The sequence below is a fragment of the Limanda limanda genome, chromosome 16 (assembly GCF_963576545.1).
Source record: "Limanda limanda chromosome 16, fLimLim1.1, whole genome shotgun sequence".
NCBI lineage: Eukaryota > Metazoa > Chordata > Actinopteri > Pleuronectiformes > Pleuronectidae > Limanda > Limanda limanda.
Window position 1 is genome coordinate 8049712 of NC_083651.1, and position 20024 is coordinate 8069735.

The 20024-nt window shown below is 40.6% G+C and overlaps 2 protein-coding genes across 2 annotated transcripts; both read left to right on the forward strand.

Moving 5' to 3' along the window:
• The first annotated feature begins 1758 nt into the window (after positions 1–1758).
• On the forward strand, positions 1759–5928 carry gjb8 (gap junction protein beta 8). Its single transcript, XM_061088188.1, has 2 exons — positions 1759–1827; positions 3532–5928. Exon 2 carries the CDS (start codon positions 3564–3566, stop codon positions 4365–4367), a length of 804 nt encoding a protein of 267 aa, XP_060944171.1. The 5' UTR covers positions 1759–1827; positions 3532–3563; the 3' UTR covers positions 4368–5928.
• A 2656-nt stretch (positions 5929–8584) lies between these two features.
• On the forward strand, positions 8585–10030 carry gja3 (gap junction protein, alpha 3). The gene has a single exon (XM_061088410.1). The coding sequence runs from the start codon at positions 8585–8587 to the stop codon at positions 10028–10030; it is 1446 nt and encodes a 481-aa protein (XP_060944393.1).
• The last annotated feature ends 9994 nt before the right edge of the window (positions 10031–20024 follow it).

A 20024-nucleotide genomic window follows, 5' to 3' on the forward strand; every position in this document is an offset into this window, starting at 1 on the left:
GCCGCAGCGACCGTCACATGATCGCTCTGCTTGCAACTGTGAATTGTGAAGAGTTGAACTGATGAAAACCGAAATACAACATTTATCATGAAATATATACGTGCTGTATTGAACAGAGGTAGACATTTTTTTGTGTTTAAAGTAAAAGTCTATAATAAAGATTACTTAACCATTTAATATACAAGAAAACGTAATTTACAATGGCAAACAAAGGCCATCTTCAAATACTTTGATGTATTTTTAAATCTTAATGTACAGGGGTATTTATTATATAAATAAAAACAAGCACCGATTTCTTCAACTGCTTGGAGAGAAATATTGAGTCTGAAAAGCAACAGAAAATAGAAACAAGAAAATTAAAGCAATAATCAGTTTCAGAATTGCTACCATTGATTTTCTGTTAATGAAATTAACATTTTAGCTCTGGTTGATGGAAGTGGGTCTGTCAGAGGTCAGTCATTTGTAACGGCTGTTTTAAATGGTGCTGTGAAATAAAATGATTATTACTCCTGACGAGGGTTCAAGGCGTGTCGCACCTTGTTAAACCCTGTGAGGCAAATAGTATTTGCTGAATGTGGGCTGTGCAGAAAAATGTGATTTGATTATTGGTAGAAGGGGCCCAGTCCCAGGGCCTCTCCATGACGATTAACAATGCGGACACTTTTGTTAGAAAGCTCAATAAAAACTGAAACCTGTGTTTTGATCCTCAATTCAAGTCTAAACATGGAGAAACAGATAAAGTTAAGCCTTTTTTTTTTATTCAGAAGCGCCTTTAATTTAGCTTTTCTACAAGGTATAATTTTTTTATTTGATTATTTGACACAGTTCTCTTTCAACTCAAGTTTACAGATCTGTCCCTTTTTATTTCTTTTACCTTTTTGACTTTCTTTAAATTAGTTTCAAACTGTACTTTCTGACTTTAAACTGATTAAGTACGCGTATATATGTATATATACGCGTATGTGCAGTGGTGGGAAGTAACAAAGTAGAAATACTTTGTTACTGTACTTAAGTAGATTTTTCACATATCTGTACTTTACTTGAGTATTTCTTGTCCTGAAGACTCTTTACTTTTACTCGTTACATTTGAACAAAAATATGTGTACTTTCTACTTCTTACATTCTCAAACTGGCTCGTTACTTGAGCAGCGGAGGTTGGCGCTCCTCTATCTCTCTCTCTCTCGCTCTCTCTCTCTCTCTCTCTCTCTCTCTCTCTCTCTCTCTCTCTCATCTAGGGTTCAAAATTTGTAAAATTAAACATTATATACATTATATTCATATTGTTGTTATAATTTTTCAGTGAGTTGAGATAAATCTTGAGGAGAAACATTTTGGATTGTTTTGTGTCTGTATAAAAAGCACTTTGCATTTTTAATTTTGGTACTTGTACTTTTACTTTTGATACTTAAGTACATTTCAACACCAGATACTTTTGATACTTAAGTACTTTTAATATGAGCTACTTTAAGACTTTTACTCAAGTCATTTTCTGACGGGTGACTTTTACTTTTACCCAAGTCACTTTCAGGTAAGATATCTGTACTTTTACTCAAGTATGGCTTTCAAGTACTTTATACACCACTGCGTATGTGTTATTTTTAATGTTCAGCGTCTTGAATCTTCTTCTGTGTGTGAAAACATCTGGGCTCCTCGGCTGGCCCCGCCCCTTTGGCTGATCTGGCCCCTCCCCCCCGGAGGTTACAGGTGTCTCGCGCCTTAAGACGAGTGGAGCACGAGCTGAGGTTTGATTCTGAAGCAGCGCGAGGGACTCATGACTTTCTCCATGGGAAACTACTGACTTTTTATTTTATTATAAACTACAGACAGGTGAGTTCGTGATTTATTATTACTGATGAAAACACTTATTTCCATTCAGTAACTTTCGGGTTTCTGCAGTTTATCATCATTTGTGTTTGTATCGCAAAAAACTAAAGGAAAAAAACGAAAAAGTCAACAGAAAGAACAACTCCAAGTCAAAAGAAAATACTACATTCCTGGAGGGCAAAATCAGATTTATTGATTCAGATCTAAAAGCCCCAAACTGCCTTTAAACATGCTACAACAAATATTCTCACTGTCAGTGTGAATATGTCTTATTGTAATCTTTGTTCTTAAGAAAAGCAAATGACTGAAGAGGAGAGGAAATATTTGTAATGAGAGGAAATATTTGTAATGAAAAAGTCAACAGAAAGAACAACTCCAAGTCAAAAGAAAATACTACATTCCTGGAGGGCAAAATCAGATTTATTGATTCAGATCTAAAAGCCCCAAACTGCCTTTAAACATGCTACAACAAATATTCTCACTGTCAGTGTGAATATGTCTTATTGTAATCGTTGTTCTTAAGAAAAGCAAATGACTGAAGAGGAGAGGAAATAGTTTGAAGAACTTTATTTCCGTTCTCACTTCTCCTGTTTTTCACTTCTGTTTATTTATGATATCACTGCCATGAAGCACATATGTTACCAAACAGAGCGGACGCATATTAAAGATTATATTTTAACACACTTTAAAAGTGAGGATGGTGCTAATAACAGGCGGTGAGTGATAATAATCACACAAGTGTTAAAGTGGTGAAGTCGTGTTGGATTCTTTAGAGCATAGTTACAGGCAGTGGCGTGCACAGATTTTGGGGGGACGGGGGGGGCTACGTCTCCTCTGACAGTTAACACGAGACGTCATCCTTTTTCCACTGTTGTCAGCATCTTTTTATTCTGCTCAGAATGAATTGTGCCACAAAGCAGAACACAAAAAGACTCCAGTGAGAGTTTAAGAAAGGACAGCCGTAACAAAGTGCTTTGGGAAGATGAAAATGAGCAAAACAAAACATCCAAGACAACCAGCGAATTAATAAGATCTCATTTTAATCCAAGACAACAGATGACAAGATACAAAATCAAAGTCATTTTCAGCCTCGTTGTCTGACAATCATAAATCCAGTTATCCTAATTTATTACGATCAGTTAACGTTTTCATCTGAACAGGATTACACAAAAACATGTGCTCAACCGATTTAATTATATTAAGATTTTGGTGTTGATCCAGTTTCGGGTGCGGTTCCAGGATTATTATTATTTTCCATACTTATTTTAACATTGTGAGTCTTTTTCAACATATTCAGGGTACTGATATTTATGAGCGAGTGCAATTTTCCGTTGGGCCTTGGTGGAAGTGTGAGCTCTACTGAGGTCTGTTCTAGTTTCTCTTGGAAAAATAGTTGAAGAAAAAATTAAATGAGCCTGGATGTGTTCCTGAAAGTAGTGGGTTCCTCTCAGGCCCAGGCTTCATTTGTTGTTGTTTCGTAGTTTTTGTTTGTTCCTCATAACAAAAAAAACAACAAACACACTTGAAGAGGGCCGTATTTCCCTATTTGAAAGGATGTGTGGGCGGGGGGGGGGATCCTGTGTTTCCATCCAAGAAACAATGGAAGAGCTGTAGCACCACTTCAGGCAGTTAGCACTTCTGTGTGTGACTCACTGAATCTGAGTTTTCCAGACTTTTAACCTTCTTCTGATTTCCTGCCCTCCCCAGGTCGCTGACCCTTCAGAGTCCTCTTCGCCACAATGAGTTGGGGGGTGCTCTACGCCCAGCTGGGCGGCGTCAACAAACACTCCACCAGTCTTGGAAAGATTTGGCTTTCCGTCCTCTTCATCTTCCGCATAACAATTCTGGTCCTGGCTGCTGAGAGCGTCTGGGGAGACGAGCAGTCGGACTTCACGTGCAACACGCAGCAGCCGGGCTGCAAAAACGTCTGCTACGACCACTTCTTTCCCGTGTCACACATCCGCCTGTGGTGCCTGCAGCTGATCTTCGTGTCCACGCCGGCTCTGCTGGTGGCCATGCACGTGGCCTACAGGAAGCGTGGGGATAAGAGGACCATGCTGGCCTCCAACGGCACAGAAAAGACGACTGACAGTGACCTGGCATCGCTGAAGAAGAGGCGCCTGCCCATCACAGGCCCGCTGTGGTGGACCTACACCTCCAGCCTGTTCTTCAGGCTCATCTTTGAGGGTGGCTTCATGTACGCACTCTACTTCGTCTACGGCGGCTTCCAGATGCCGCGGCTGGTGAAGTGTGAGCAGTGGCCCTGTCCCAACAAGGTGGACTGCTTCATCTCCCGGCCCACAGAGAAGACCATCTTCACCATCTTCATGGTGGCCTCGTCGGCCATCTGCATGGTCCTGAACGTGGCCGAGCTGGGCTACCTCATCGGCAAGGCGCTCATGAGGTGCTCAGCCAGGTCTAACAAGCGGCATTTATCTCCCACGGACGGTGTGAGGCGAGACAATTCCCACGCGCAGAATAAGAAGAATGAGATGCTGCTGTCCACATGCACAGATTCATCCAGCAACAAGACCGTGTGTTGAAGAGCAGCCATCAGAGCGGACTGGAGCCAAAGACGAGAAACCAATGAACTGTACCCACAATGCATCATGCGCTTGTGCATATTGTTTGGAATTGTGACGAGGAAATTTCACAGAGATCTGTTTAGTTGGGATTTGACCTCATTTCTACACCAGTCTCTGTATTTATACTGATTTGCCCTTTATTGCCACACATGGCCTCAAATTTTACGCAAGGGGTCACATGTCTCTCGGTCCTTCCTGCCGTAAAAGTCACAGATCAAACCAACAAGCGTAGATTATCATTTCCTGTCGTCTACGTCCTTGTCCTCGTCTCCTTTTCCCCTTCACACTGAGGTTTGCTTTCCTGTGCCGTACTGTACCGAACCAGAGCAGAATGAGTCCACACTGACATCTGCTGGTGACAGTGGGGATCCGACTGGTTAAGTGTTACAAAAGAAAAATGAAGTTAACGACAAATGAAGCAGAATTTGTGATGATTTTCAGTGTGTAGTTTAACAGACTTTTAATATTAAATGTTAAGAACATGTTTTACAGTTATAGATTTTTTTTTTTAAAAGCTGAGTTTATGCTGTTGAATCAAAATCAAGCACAAAATCAAGTTTGACATTTTGTTAAATCACTTTCTTTTAAGGATTTAGTTTTTGCATGTGTTAATAACTACTGAGGGCTGTGCTGCACAGGGTACAATTACACTGAAGAAGAATTTATGTTATATTGTTGAATCTTATCTAAAACTCCACAGTGGTTTGATGATAGATGTGGCGCTCTTTGCTGTTCGATCAAGTCACAAAGTTTTCTGTCTTTTTACTTGAACTGAAAGTGTTTGAAATTGAAGTTTTTCTTCAGAGGATAAGAAACTAAACACTGAGAACATGTAACGTATTTTAACACTTACATGTTGTTTGGTACAAACATGAGAATTGTAAATGTTAAGGGTGCACATTGTCGTGTGTCCGTCAGAAGTTGCATAAATGTGAAATGTTTGCAAAGACCTGAATTTGCTGTTACCTGCTGATTTAATTAGGATTATCATGTTAAGCAGAAAACTTCAACAACTGCTTCATCATTAACATTACTACTGGGTCTCTGTCATAGTAATCCTGCTTTTAAAACACTGATTTGAGGCTTTACTGATCAGCCCAGTCCTGCTACTGTGCTATTAAGACTTTCGTTGTTGTCACATTGTGTGTGTGTTTGTGTGTGTGTGTGTGTGTGTGTGTGTGTGTGTGTGATCTGACTGCCTGTATCAGCTTTCAGGATGTGCCTTTTTTTAGCCACAACACCAATCACCGCTCGGCCTCTTGATGTGCGGATCCACAAAGTGACAAAAGTCTTTGTCCTCTGTCACAAATCAAATCCTGAGACATTCTGAACATTTTTCTCTTCCACACTCTGAGAATATTCTGCTTTTTTTAACAGCTTCCTAAGTGAGAACGAAATGAAATGTCTGTGATTGTGTTTTGTATGCCTAAGATGTTTTTTATTACACTTGCACTTTGATCCTTGAAGTCATTTTGCTTTTTGAGACTTTTTTTTGGTCATAAATCAGTAAAACTAGAAACTGTGTGGTTCGTTGTTTTGTGTCACTTCACCTCATATGATGCTATGTCTGCCTGCAGCCTCCCACTGGGTGGAACTACAAGGGAATGTTTTTGTCTTTCTTTTATGAATTTTTCATTATTTATATCCAATATTAATAATAACAAGCTTTTATGCATTTTTATTTATCCACCAATCTGCTCTTTTTACACACCAAACATCAGGTTTAAAGTTATGTTATATTTTGACAGTGAATCCAAAGCATCACATTATTGTCACCTTATGCTCATTGAACATTAGTTTTCACCTAAAACTTTTAATATTTTAAAATTCTAAGTTTACTCTTACTGGAGTTGAACAACTTCAGGGAAACTTTACATATCTTTTATGTTTTTACTTCGGATAGATTTTAGAGCAAAAAGTTTTCTGATGGCACATTTTGCGACAACTTTTACGCACACGCTGGAGTGGGTTTTGGGGAGGTTGGCAGGGGCGTGGTGTGACTCCGGACAGGCTGATGACTCTGTGGATTCACTCATGCATGGTCACACAATGTGACAGTCCAGACATGGCTGGAAACGGGAGGCAGCTCCGTTTGACCGAGCCCCATCTCCGACTCCAAGCCGCCTCCAAACACTGACAACAACAAGGGGAAAACTTTTGCGCACGTCGAACGGGCCTTGGAACGGAGCAGACCCGACCACACGCCTGGAGAAGAGTGTGCACGACTGAGTTTGTGAAAAGAAAAAGAGTTTGAGCAGCTGTCGGAGGTTTGGTGTGAGGGTCGCAGAGTGCCAGGGGGTCGTTGCAGCCACAGGAGGTCTACGCGCTCTGATGATGGCACCGGTGAAGGCACAAGGATTTGCTTTTCGTGTTTAAGTATGACATCTCCGGTCTGAAGGTATGACAGATGAACACTGCTGTGCATTGATATGTGGGAGTGAAGAAAGAGCAAGTAAACGCAGCAGGGCCTGTTATCAGGTAAATTAACGAGGGAGACAAAAGCCTGACAAAGCTCCTGGCGCGTTAAAGGGAGTCTGGGGACTCTGGCACACTCTGTATTGTGAACCTGCAGCTATGGCTTTGTATTTGAACCTGGCTCTGTCTGTTACATTCACCAACATGCGACTTAAATGCCTCAAATACCTGAGAACCCCAGAGAAATGTGTCCAGTAATTGATAAAATCAGATAGTTCTGACTCCCTGGGTTTAATTTCTGAGCTAATCGCCCCAATGTTTACACATCTCTGCTCTTATATCAGATATTTTAAATGCAAACTGTAGTTGGGAAACACACTCGTATGGATCTAATAGGTCATTCATAGTGGTCTTCAGTTTTATTAAGTTATTGAAAATGTTTTTATAGTGACATCTGGAGGCATTTTGATTTAAAATATTAAACTCTAACTGTTTCTTCATTTATAAATAATACTGAAATTGAATGAATCACCATTTGACTGTAACGTCTTTCTGTTCCAGGTGTTATACATATTGTGAACCCTAGTCGATGGATTTATTACCTTTAATACAAGAATATTTTAGTAAGTTTCTCCTCTCTTTCTTCTTCTGTGTGTGTGATTCGTTGCATGAATAGTGTGAGTTTACGGTAAAAATTTTGCCTGACAGAAATATTTGCTAAACATCCTCTGGTTTCAGGTTTAAAAATGTGAGAATATGTTATATAGAATAAATATATAGAGTTGATATTATTGGTTGAACAAAACAAGCTGTTTGAAGACATCAGTGTGGGCCTGGTGTTAAATATTTTGATAAATCAAAGAAAAAAGTAATGAAAAAGTAATGAATAATGAAAATAATGTAGTCCGTCTAAATCTACATATTTAAAAATGTTTAACTCTCAAATCTCATCAGAATTTGTCAATACATAAATATACAACTATTATCATGATAATTTTATCTTTTGTAATTACAGTAACAAATAGAGATGTGTGTTGTTTTAGCGTTACAGTGGAACGGAGAGAGGGAAGAAAGGATGTGTGCACGTGTGAATGCCCGTATTTGTCTGTGTGTGTACGTGCGTGTGTGTGTGTCCGTGCACGTGTGTGTGTATGCCACACCAGAGCCCCATCGCTGCTAAATGCTGTTTTCGAACATTATAATGTTGATCTCAGCACATGCCTGCTGGGCAGTGGAGCGAGCAGGTGAGAGAGAGCGAGATAGGCCTGACATTGAGAGAGAGAGAGGGAGAGAGAGAGAGAGAGGGAGAGAGAGAGAGAGAGAGAGAGAGAGAGAGAGAGAGAGAGAGAGAGAGAGAGAGAGAGGGGGACAGTGAACCAGGGTTAAACAGGTGCTTCGAACACAGCTGCTGAAAAGCGTCTGTGTTGAAGCGAACGCCGGTGAATTGATTTGTTTTCGATATCCAACGCCGACTCGGCAGTTTTCCTGTAAAAGGCCGAGTTCTGCCCGGCGGTTTATGAAAAAGAGAAATATGTCCAGTCGTGGTCGACATGTCCACTCCCATCCTTGTCCTTTTGTCGTCTCGTGTGTCCGTGTGTGTGTAGGGTGTTCAACCTTTGGGTAAGGCCACACCTAATACTCGTTGCATACAACTTTCTTCACTTCTCTCTGACTGTTTTCTTCTCTCTGTTTTCTGACATTCCCTCCTTCTCCGTCCACTCCAGCCTGTACTTTCTCCATAGGCTAGAAAATCTTGAAGCATGGGCGACTGGAGCTTTCTGGGGCGGCTGTTGGAGAACGCTCAGGAGCACTCGACGGTTATCGGCAAAGTCTGGCTGACTGTCCTCTTCATCTTCAGGATCCTGGTGCTGGGGGCGGCGGCCGAGGAGGTCTGGGGCGACGAGCAGTCCGACTTCACCTGCAACACCCAGCAGCCCGGTTGCGAGAACGTCTGTTACGACGAGGCCTTCCCAATCTCGCACATCCGCTTCTGGGTTCTGCAGATCATCTTCGTGTCGACGCCGACCCTCATCTACCTGGGCCACGTGCTGCACATAGTCCGCATGGAGGAGAAGCGGAAAGAGAAGGAGGAGGAGATGCGCAAAGCCACCAGGTTCCAAGAGGAGAAAGAACTCCTTTATAGAAACGGTGGAGATGCTCGAGGAGGAAGAGGCGGCGGCAAGAAGGAAAAGCCGCCCATCAGGGATGAACACGGCAAAATCCGCATCAGAGGCGCTCTGCTGCGTACTTATGTTTTCAACATTATTTTCAAGACCCTGTTTGAAGTGGGATTCCTTTTGGGCCAGTATTTCCTCTACGGCTTCCAGCTGAGGCCCCTGTACAAGTGTGCCCGTTGGCCCTGCCCCAACACCGTGGACTGCTTCATCTCCAGGCCCACTGAAAAGACTATTTTCATTATATTTATGCTTGTGGTGGCTTGCGTGTCTCTTTTGCTGAATTTGTTAGAGATCTATCACCTCGGATGGAAGAAAGTAAAACAGGGCATGACCAACGAGTTTGCCCCTGACCGCGGGTTGCCTCGCTGCGTCAACATAGCGGAGCCTGAGTGTTTGGCCTCGGGCTCCAGAACTGCCCCATCCAGCCACAGCTACCCCCCCAACTACACAGATGTGACGGCGGGCAGCGGGGCGTTCCTGCCGCCCATCGGGCCGGCCGCCGTGCCCACGGCAGCAGAGTTCAAGATGGACGACCTCCAGCAAAAGGAGAACCTCCGCCAGCCCTCGCCATCCTCCCATTACTACATCAGCAACAACAACAACCACAGGCTGGCCACGCAGCAGAACTGGGCCAATCTGGCCACTGAGCAGCAGACTCGGGAGATGAAGGCCACCTCCCCTTCCCCTTCCCCTTCCCCCTCTTCCTCCACCAGCTCCGACAACGAGCAGCAGCAGCAGCAGCCGCCCGTCGATGCTGCGCTCCTCCTTCCCACCAGCAACACCACCAGTAACACCAACATCACCAACACGACCGCCGCCGCCGCCTCAAGCAGCAGCAGCAGCCCGGGCGCCACCTCTACCGCGGGCAGCTGGGGCGGGGGGAAGAGCGAGCAGGAGGAAGGCCACGTCACCACCACCACGGTGGAGATGCACGAGCCTCCGGCGACGGTCGGTACAGACCCGCGGCGGCTCAGCCGGGCCAGCAGGTGCAGCAGCATCAGGGCCAGGCCGAGCGACCTGTCTGTTTGAATCCCCTTCTTCCACTGTCACGTCCCCGAACCCCTCCCTCGATCGCAGCCGAAAACACAAAGATTCTCAGACAAAAACAAAACAATCACACACATGCATAAGAAAAGAAAAAGCAAAAAAAAAAAAATACACTAAAAAAAGAGGGTGAGGCGACAAGAGACAGGAAAGAGGAAGAGAAAAAAATGGTTGAGGTAAATGTGAAACGACTCGATCGGCAGCAGCTGTTTGATTCCGTGCAGTCGGTGAGTTGCAGAGTTGTCGAGGAAAGGTTTGTGTTTTTGCACGGCGTTCACCTATGCACACAAACTGTGAAGATGCAGTGAGTCCGAAGGCTCCGTTCCAGCCGAGGACGCTGTCATGTTATGCATCAGAATGGACTTAGCCTCATGTTTGGTTTGAGGAGGAAGATTTCACGGTGTTTCTCTACTTTTTCTTCTTCTTCGTTGAGCCTGAAGGACGAATGATTCCGATTGAAAAGGATCATCGGTCCAAACAACGCCTTAATATATTTCCATTTCAATTTAATCAGGAGGAAGCACAAGTAGCTGGTGTTGTTCAGTTAGTCCATGTGTGGCCAGACAGTGTTTGACCTTTAAGCTGCAGCACTTGCAATCACCTGTTTTTGTTTTTTATTTGAATCATCCGGGATGAATCGCGTTTTTTTGTAGTTGTGCACGGCAGCATCTGTAGTCCTGCAACTCACCGACTCCACACAGCCAAGTCGGCTTGTTTGGTTTCACCCAGAGACGATAAAAGTAAAAAAGAATCTTCCTAGAGTCCCCATTAGAGTCTATAGACCCCATATGAGTCTAAATTGCGATCAAAACGTTGCCGCCATTTCTCTTAGTTTACCGAAGAGGAAAAATAGGTCCCTGACGCCTGCCTCTGTCAGTATCGCCTTCGGTCAACGTCTCAGAAAATTAAAAACACTTTCCACTTGCTGCACAAACAACAAGATACTGCCTTAGTAGAATCTGGAAAATCTCATACAAATACACGACAAACGCCACCGGATATTAAAAAAAAACACAATTCTCTCCACCTCTTGGCTTCCACTTGAAACTGCTATTTTTTTTTTTTTTTTTTTTTTTTTTAATAAGATTGATGGCAGGCAAACCCACAACTACCCCCCGACCCCGAAAAACCAAAAAGTAACTGTGGGAGTTTAACCCATTTTCACCACGACACACTCCACGTGCCTCTTCATCGGGTTTCATTCTGAAAAGTGATAATTTTTTAAACACTGAATTGAATTTTACTCATAAATTGCATAACTGTAGTAGTCAGTTTGTGATTGCGAAAACTGCTGCGATTAAAAAAATAAAGACGACAAAGCCAGTGGCGTTGTGAGTATCGAGACGCCGCGGTGCAGTCGACAGGCTTCTACTTTGTTGTGTTCTTCTTGATTCTTAGAAACCTTTAGAAAAAAATACCTTTAAATCAGCACTCACAGTCGTCTTGTCTCTGTCGTGTCACTGTGCTGTTTGGCTCATTCACATCCCAGGCACTCACTTTTAAATGACTATTTTCTTTTGAACCTTTACGACAATAATTCACCGCATGTGAATTCAGCTACATCTGCATCCGGACTTGACAACAGGATTTATTAAAGTACCTTAATGAAACAGTAATTTTTTTAGCAGTTCGTGTGCAGGTTAATACACTGGAGAAAGAGCAATGTAGTGGTACCAGCTGTTTTTTTTTTTTGTTGAATTTAATTCAATTTTCAGGGGGGGTATAAAAAGGATGGTACTCGACGGTGTATCTGTACCCGCAATGTTTCACACTGTTTCTTACAACTTTAAGTGCAAACAGGAAACACAGAGAGGAGAATATACAGCGACGCAACGTGTAGCTGAACGCAGCCCTTTCCAAATCCATGTTTCTTGTTTGAAATGACAAAAAAACTGAAAAAGAAATCTTTGTTGTTTTTACTTTATTTTTTTTGATTCCTAAAGTTTACATTTTGGTAGTTGATAAAGATTTGCACATTTAGGAAAAGGAAAGAAAATTGCTGTTCTACGATGCTAATATTGGTAGAAATAGAGGGAGAGAGAGAGATAAAGAGAGCGATAGAGAGAGAGAGAGAGAGAGAAAGAGAGAGTGAGCGAGAGCCAGAGAGAGAGAGTGTGAGAGAGAGAGTGACGTCAAACAATCACTATGATCCTAAAAGGAAAGAAAAATGTCTTAAAAAATAAAAACACGCATCGGCTCTTCACAAGAAAAGACAGTGTTTTAAAAATGAACTGTTATTTATCTCGAGCTCGGACGAGTTTGAAGATTCAAAGAATAAAACAACAGAATAGCAGCGAGAGAGAGAAAAAGCAGTCGGGTTGTTTTCTTTGTTCACTCAGTTTGATCTCCGGTCAGGACGTCACATCGGACGACTCCACTGCTGAGACCCTGTTAGCTGGGTAGCTGCCCTCCCTCACCCCCCCCCTGTACGAGGCCCTGACAGGATGTCGTTGTCGTCGTCCCCCCACGCCTCCTCTGAACCCTCTCCGCTTTAAGTTTCATGATTTCTCTGGCTCGTCAGGGAGTAGGAAATATCTCACGATGCTCAGAGCAGCAGCAGCAGCCTGTTTTGAAACAAAGCTGTCTTAAACAAGAGAAGTGCCTTGTGTATGAATGATTCTTTTGTAAGAACAAGTTGATGTAAATGTTCATTTACCTCAAATGTTTACAAAACTGTTACTAAATAAATTTTTTGTACCATATGGGTTTGTCCGTGCATTTGCTTTTTGCAGCGAATAAAAGTCACAGATTCAAACATTTCAGTGCAGATCTGAAGAGTTAAAACTTAGAGTCACAGAAATAGAGACACGAGACAAGGATCCTGAACTTTGATCAAAAAATCAACAAAAAGCAACTTAATAAACCCTTAAAAAACAAAAAAATAAATAAATCTTTTAAATCATCAAGAAAAACCATGATTGATAGTTTTACAAATAATATGTAGGACAATCTCCACCAAGGCTAAACAATCCTATTATTTATAATTATTATAATATATTATATATTTTATTATTATAATTATTTATTAGTCTTAAAACCTATTAAAAGAAAGAGAAAATGCATCCTAACTTAAATGGTTGGTCTCAGGATCAGTTTAAAAGACCAACTAACTATCACTATCAAAGGGTAAATCCATCACCTCCTCTCTTCATGGTGCAGACATACAGAGATCAACTATGTGTTTTAATTTGAAATGACTAGATATAGATAGATAATTCTAGGATTTCTCCTTCAGGCTCCGTCAGATTGTTCTTGAACAAAACTTGAAGATATTTACTGGTCGTTTTATTTCCTGTCAAAGTATGTTGAAAAACTACAATAAGCTAAAAAGATGGAATCATTTACAAATATCAGAATGTTCTTTGTTGTTCTTAACTACTATTACTTGTGAATGTAGCAGTATCTTCATCACTCTATTTGTTGTTAATTCACATTTATTTTTCACTTTCGTGGATCGTTGGATTTTAAAATCACATACAAAGTTGAATTAATCACATTTTGACTTGAATTTAATTTATTTGTAATTGTTGAATTGTATGATGATGAGCCACAACATTAACAAAATACATAGATTCATTTTTTATTCTTTTATTTTCAAATATTATTGACAGATTTTTCAGTATTATTATTATTATTATTATAATTATTATTATTATAATTACTACTTCTTCAAATCACATAGATAAATAAATGGCTGGGCTTAATTATTTCCGGTTTTCTTGGGGCAAAAATAATAATCTGTCTTTCTCCATAATTAAAGTAATCTGGAGAAAGTTAGGAGACATCAAAAATCCAGCATATAAACATCGGCACCAGCTGAGTCTCTGTGGCATCACTCTCTTTTCAGACTCTTTGACCTCCGACCTCTCGGCACACAGCCTCCCTCTGCATTCCTACAGACAATGTCAGAATGTGCCGCTGAGCCAAACCCACTTCATAACCACATCCAGGAATAATTAAAATCATGCGTGGTCGTCAATCTCATATACATCGATCACAAACTCAGGCCTGCACCGTCACAGAAGCTCAGGGACAATTTACAACACACTGCGATACAGGATGGAGGGGGGGGGGGGGGGTCAACAGCTGATCGGTTTCAGCTCCCTTCGAGCAGAGTGGGTTTCAACAAAGCAACAGGTAAAGAATACACGAGCAAATAGAAAATAAGGAAACTGGGCCATTTTGGGCCATTTTGTAAAGAAATGGACACTTTTAAAAATGATTTTGAAAAAGTTACATGAGAAAATTTACATAAATTGACACACAATAAGCCACAATGATGAAGCAAAACTTAAGTTTGGAGTGTGTTGTAAATGTATTCAAACTAAAAGAGTGAAATATACATTTACATAAGTATTCAGACCCTTTGTTATGACACTTGCAACTGAGCTCTGGTGCATCCTACTTCTATCAGTGGTCCTTTGACTTATCATTTGGAAAGGCACACACCTGTCTATATAAGGTCTCAAAGTCTATGGTATATGTCAGAGTGAAAGCCAAGATATGAGGTCAAGAGAATTGTCTGTAGACATGCAAGACAGAATTGTGTGAAGACACAGATCTGGGGAAGGATACAATGTCTGCAGCATTGAAAAGTTCCCCAAGAGCCAATAGACTCCATCATTCTCCAATGGAAGACATTTGGAACCACCAACAGTCTTCTTAGATCCGGACGCCCAGGTAAACTGAGTAATCGGGGACGAAGGGTCTTGGTCAGACGGGTAACCAAGAACCCAATGCTCACTTTGAAGGACATCCAGAGAATCTTACAGAAGGACAACCATCAGTGCAGCCCTCCATCAATCAGGCCAGACTGAAGCCGTTCCTTACTAAAAGGCACATGACAGCCTGCTGGGGGTTTGCCAAAAAGGTTTACAGTTCAACAAGACAACGACCCGAAGCATACCGCTAAGAAAACAATGGAGTGGCTTCAGGAAAACTATGTGAAAGTCCTGGAGTGGCCCAGCCAGAGTCCAGACCTGAACCCAATAGAGCATCTCTGGAGAGACCTGAAAGTGGCAGAACACGCTCCCCATCCAACCTGGTTGATCTTGAACGGTTCTGCCTAGAAGAATGGGAGGAACTTCCACGAGAAAGGAGTGCCAAGCTCAGGCTGTCATTGTGAAGGGTCTTAATACCTTTGTAAAAAAAAAAGGTGCTTTGTCATTGTGGAGTATTGTGTGTAGATTTATGAGGAAAAGAATGAATTGAATACATTTGAAGATGAGTCTGGAACATCTCAAAAAGTGGAAAACTTGAAAGGGTCTGAAAACTTTCCGGATGCACTGTACAGTAGAAAGATACACCATCCAACCCCCCTACAATAAGGTGATTTAGGCTTTATCTAATTAATTCAATATTAACAGATATTGTAAAGTAATGTATTACCATTAGGCAGGCAGCAGTACAGGTAATAAATCCAGCCTCCTCCATGTTAGTGGATGGGACATGGACAGAACATTAACAAAATCACAGTACACATCAAATCGATTTTCCCAAAGATGCTTTTGGTCATTTTAGGCCGTTCTCATCACACTGATGTTGGTTCAGGTTTCTACTAAGTTTGGTTTTAATTAGTTAATTGATGCTATAATAATAAAGTGAACCGTCAAGATTGACAGCTGAGACTGATTTTGTGATTGGTTATGTGAGTGTATCGGCGGAACCTTGATTCCGTAACTCGAGTCCATGATCACGACTGCACAGACTCTGGCTACAAATTACATCATGGGCAAAAGAGGGCAGCGTTTGCATCTGGGATAATTTGGCTTCATTTCTGGAGTCTACGGTTGAAATTAAACAAGTATTAACATTTCTAAATATGAATATGCCAGCTGATCGTAGTGGTAATGGAGGATCCTTTGTCGCATTGGCATCGGATGGTGGTGGACCACGACCGAGGCGGCGGCTGATGATGGATCCTAACTGGCGGCAGTGGTCAATGACTGTGGACTATAGTGGATCCCACCCTGATGCTGGATCAGGATCTTGCTGGCTGCTGACCAGAGACTATGATTGCAGCAGGACTGCTTGACATATAGTATTGAAGTTATCCTTCAAAAATGTTTACCCTCATCGATGCTGCTAAAAAACTTTAATCCCGATGATGTTTTCCTACACTTGTCATCTATTGCACTTCTGTCCGTCCTGGGAGAGGGATTCCTCACATGTCTCTCTGAGGTTTCTACATATTTTTACCTGTTAAAAGGGTTTTTAGTAGTTTTTCCTGACTCTTGTTGAGGGTTAAGAACAGAGGATGTCACACCATGTTAAAGCCCTATGAGACGAATTGTTATTTATGAATGTGGGCTATACAAATAAGATTTGATTGATTGATTGATTGATTGATTGATTGATTGATTGATTGGTTGATTGATTGATTGATTGATTGATTGATTGAATTTGAATAATTGAATGCCTTTTAATAGACTGTGGACCGGTTTGCCTATAGAGAGACCAATGGCATTATAAGAAACGGTATCAATGTGAACACTGCTAATGTAACAGGCTAGTGAACATCACTGCATTTTCAAATATTTGCATGAACAGTGAGACTATAAAAGTGCAGACACGTATTGCCAGGATGACTTTGCACAGGACATCTGGCAGCGTGTCTTCAAACAGAGCTCAGTACGTGAGTGCTGAGCTCTTGGGTCCAGTGGCTGAGGAGTGATGGGTGATAGTTAAACTGTTGGCACGACCGACTGGAGGCTTGGAGCCGTCACTCAGTCAGGAGCCATGTTTCCACTGCAGAGCCAGACACACCTCAATGCTTTTCAGGAAACATTTCTACCCATCAAAGCATTAAGCATCTCTTCAATTCACATTTGCCCTGTTTTTGATCAAAATACTTTGTACAATAAGTTGAGATAATGTTCTGAGACTGATATTTGTGTCCAATCAGTGGCATTGATTTACAGAGAAATATCCACAATAACTCTTTACCGAACCCATTGAAAAAAAGAAACAACTAAATATATCTAATGTTCTCCATTATTCCATAAATAATAATGATATTAATAATGATACATAATGAATACAGGACCAGCAGAAAATTTTGTTTTACTGAAAACATCAACATATTAAAAGTAACATTTTATTTTAAGTATGTTTATATATATATATATATATACACACACACACACGTATATATGTACGTACTTACCTTTACTTACTTAATAATGTTTTCAATGCAGGACTTTTTACTTATTTGTACTGCTGCTTTGACTTAAAAAAAAAAAATATAAATATATATATATTTCTCCTGCAAGTGATTATTTTAAGTTTGTTTACTCCTATGAAGTTAAACAACAAACACAGGCAGATTTTTACTGTTGGGATAATTTTCCTTTCTTTTCATTTCTTTCCATTTAATCCTGCTCATCTGAACATGACTCTATGGACGAGCAACATGCTGGTGTCATAGAAAGCGTTTAGCTGTTGTTGTCATTATGGTGAAGTTTTGAAGACCCATCACTACAAGGCAGCATATATATATTTACATTGTCTGCATCTCTGTAAATGATTGAATCACTGCACATAAACTTAACAAGCAGGTATAAATTAAACAGAGTGTAACACCAAGTCCCAAGGTCCTAATCGTGTCTTCAGTGGTGTTTTATATGCATTTTGGTTCCTGTGTCTCCTGTCAAACCCCACTTGTCCCTGTGGTGGACGAGCAACCAGAGAAACAGAAGGTCTGCCCCTGAGTCACCAGTCGGCAGCTCGGAGCAGACAGGAGTCTATATTTAGCTTTTAATCACCTAACAAATTCACACTCAGCCCACAGCACAAATACCTCCGGCCCTCTCTATGTATTTCAGGAGTGTGATGAATGGAAGGCCTGACTGCTGCCTCATGGAAAGGTTTTTCTGTGCGTTTTTGATAGTGATACCAGACTGTCAAACTTATGATGCTTCTTGAAAAAGATCAATTCATGCAAACTCAAAAGATATTTCCTAAAAAGAATGCAGAAAGGAATATGAGTTATTGAACACTCAGTGCCTTGATTTTGTATTTTTAGAGCCATGGTTTTTACTTTAATCTGAGTCCAGTGCCGTGGCAGTTTGTTTAGTCCAATTTTCTGGAAACGATTTCTCCTGCATGATGCATGATGGTGTCCAAGCTGCTTGAAGCTTGAGATTCAACCGCAGATGTGGAGGAAGAACTTAAATAACAGTCTACAAAAACAAGTAAAAATGCATTTTAAGTCCAGGTAGATAAATATTAGCTTCAAAATAAACTTCAATTGAGGATATGAAGGATGGCCTATTTTAAAATGATTAATATTCAATAAGTCGATCACAATTACTGTGTAATTAAAGTAACACTGTAATGTTTAAGCTGATAATTAGGATCATATTACTTTGAATATTGTAACATATATAGACCTAATGATAATAATAAATTATAAAAGTAATACTTTGCTATTCATTTTCATTTTTATAATAATAAAATCATCTAAATCTGCAACGACCAAGTTACCTAAAGTCATATATTGCAGTGTTTTCCCTCTAATAGTACAGGCCAGACTGCTACAGGCAAACAAAAACTTCCGACAGGCCAAAAACAATCATTTTATTAAATAACAAAACAAGAAAAGTAAAAAAAGGAACGGCAACGAAACAACAGCTGGCAAAGTTTAAATATCATGATGAACTTTTTCTCCAAAAAGAGGAAGATGAAGTGCAGCAATGACTCATGCATTTTTGGAAAGTTCAGAGGTCAGACAGCTTTATTTCATTATTAGCCCTCCATCATTATGATTTTAGAGTGAAGTATTTTGGTTGCTGTGTTTGCATTTCTGAGCAGCTTGTGTTTTTCCACTCTATGCACCTCTCTCTATTGTAAATGAAGCAGTGGTAAAAACTACAATATTTCCCTTTGTATCAGAGTACTATAGCGGCCTTAAATAAGTACCTCAAAATTGCATGGAAATAAAATTGAACTTGAGTAAATGTATTACGTTACTTTTCACCACCAGTTTACAGATTTTGATTCAGATTCAGTATGATGTGTCACTTGCATAATACACGTCACAGCTCACATGGAACCTTTCGGTGTTCTTTTTAAATTTTTGAATCTAAAGTCGAATAAAAAGTATCAGGTTTTAGGTTTAATATCAACTCAGATAGAAAGTGAAGTTCTTCTAACTTCAGATATTAATCACCTAATGACGAAATGACGTGCACTTCAGAAATTAGCAGCAGCTAATAAAATGTATTATTAAACATCTTGATTAGCTTTCATAATTTAGTGTCACCAGAAATGAAAAAGCCTACTGACTGTTTTTTGTTCGAGCATGATTTGATAAAATAATAATAAATCTTTGCTCACTTCTATGAAGGAGTTCTCACATGCACCATGTGGGTGTTCATACAACACATGATGTAATGTTGCGGCACATGTACAGTGTGCGGTCATAGGGGGCAACTTGTTTTGACTGTATGTGTAGAGAGAGAGGGAGGGTCTGCACAGAAAGAGTGGGGGGGTATGATGAACGTTATGTGAGGAGAGGTCAGCTCTGCGGGGACACCTACAGCTCAGCCGAGGGTATGGACGCAGTGCCCACAATGCACCTGGCTGGGTATCAGGGTGCATTCATCACAAGGGTGAACCCTAACCACATCAACTACTTTAAATAAATAAAGGTAGAAAATGTTTCCTCCATCATAACAATACTAAAATACTTTATTTTATTTATACATCTTTTTAACTTAACACTATTACAAAGTGCAGGGCCACATAAGAGATAAAGCAGTAAATGACCGATAGATAAAAATAGTATAAATTAATCAAAATCAAAATCAATCAATTGTCCCTCCAGGGGTCACTAACATAAAATAAAAATACTGTCATTTCTACACAACTACAGAATAAATAAGATATACTTTTATTATCTTACTGACTTAGTAAGATCAAGCCACTTGTTGGTTATTAACAATGGTAACTTTATGTAACGACACTTGAATATGTTACG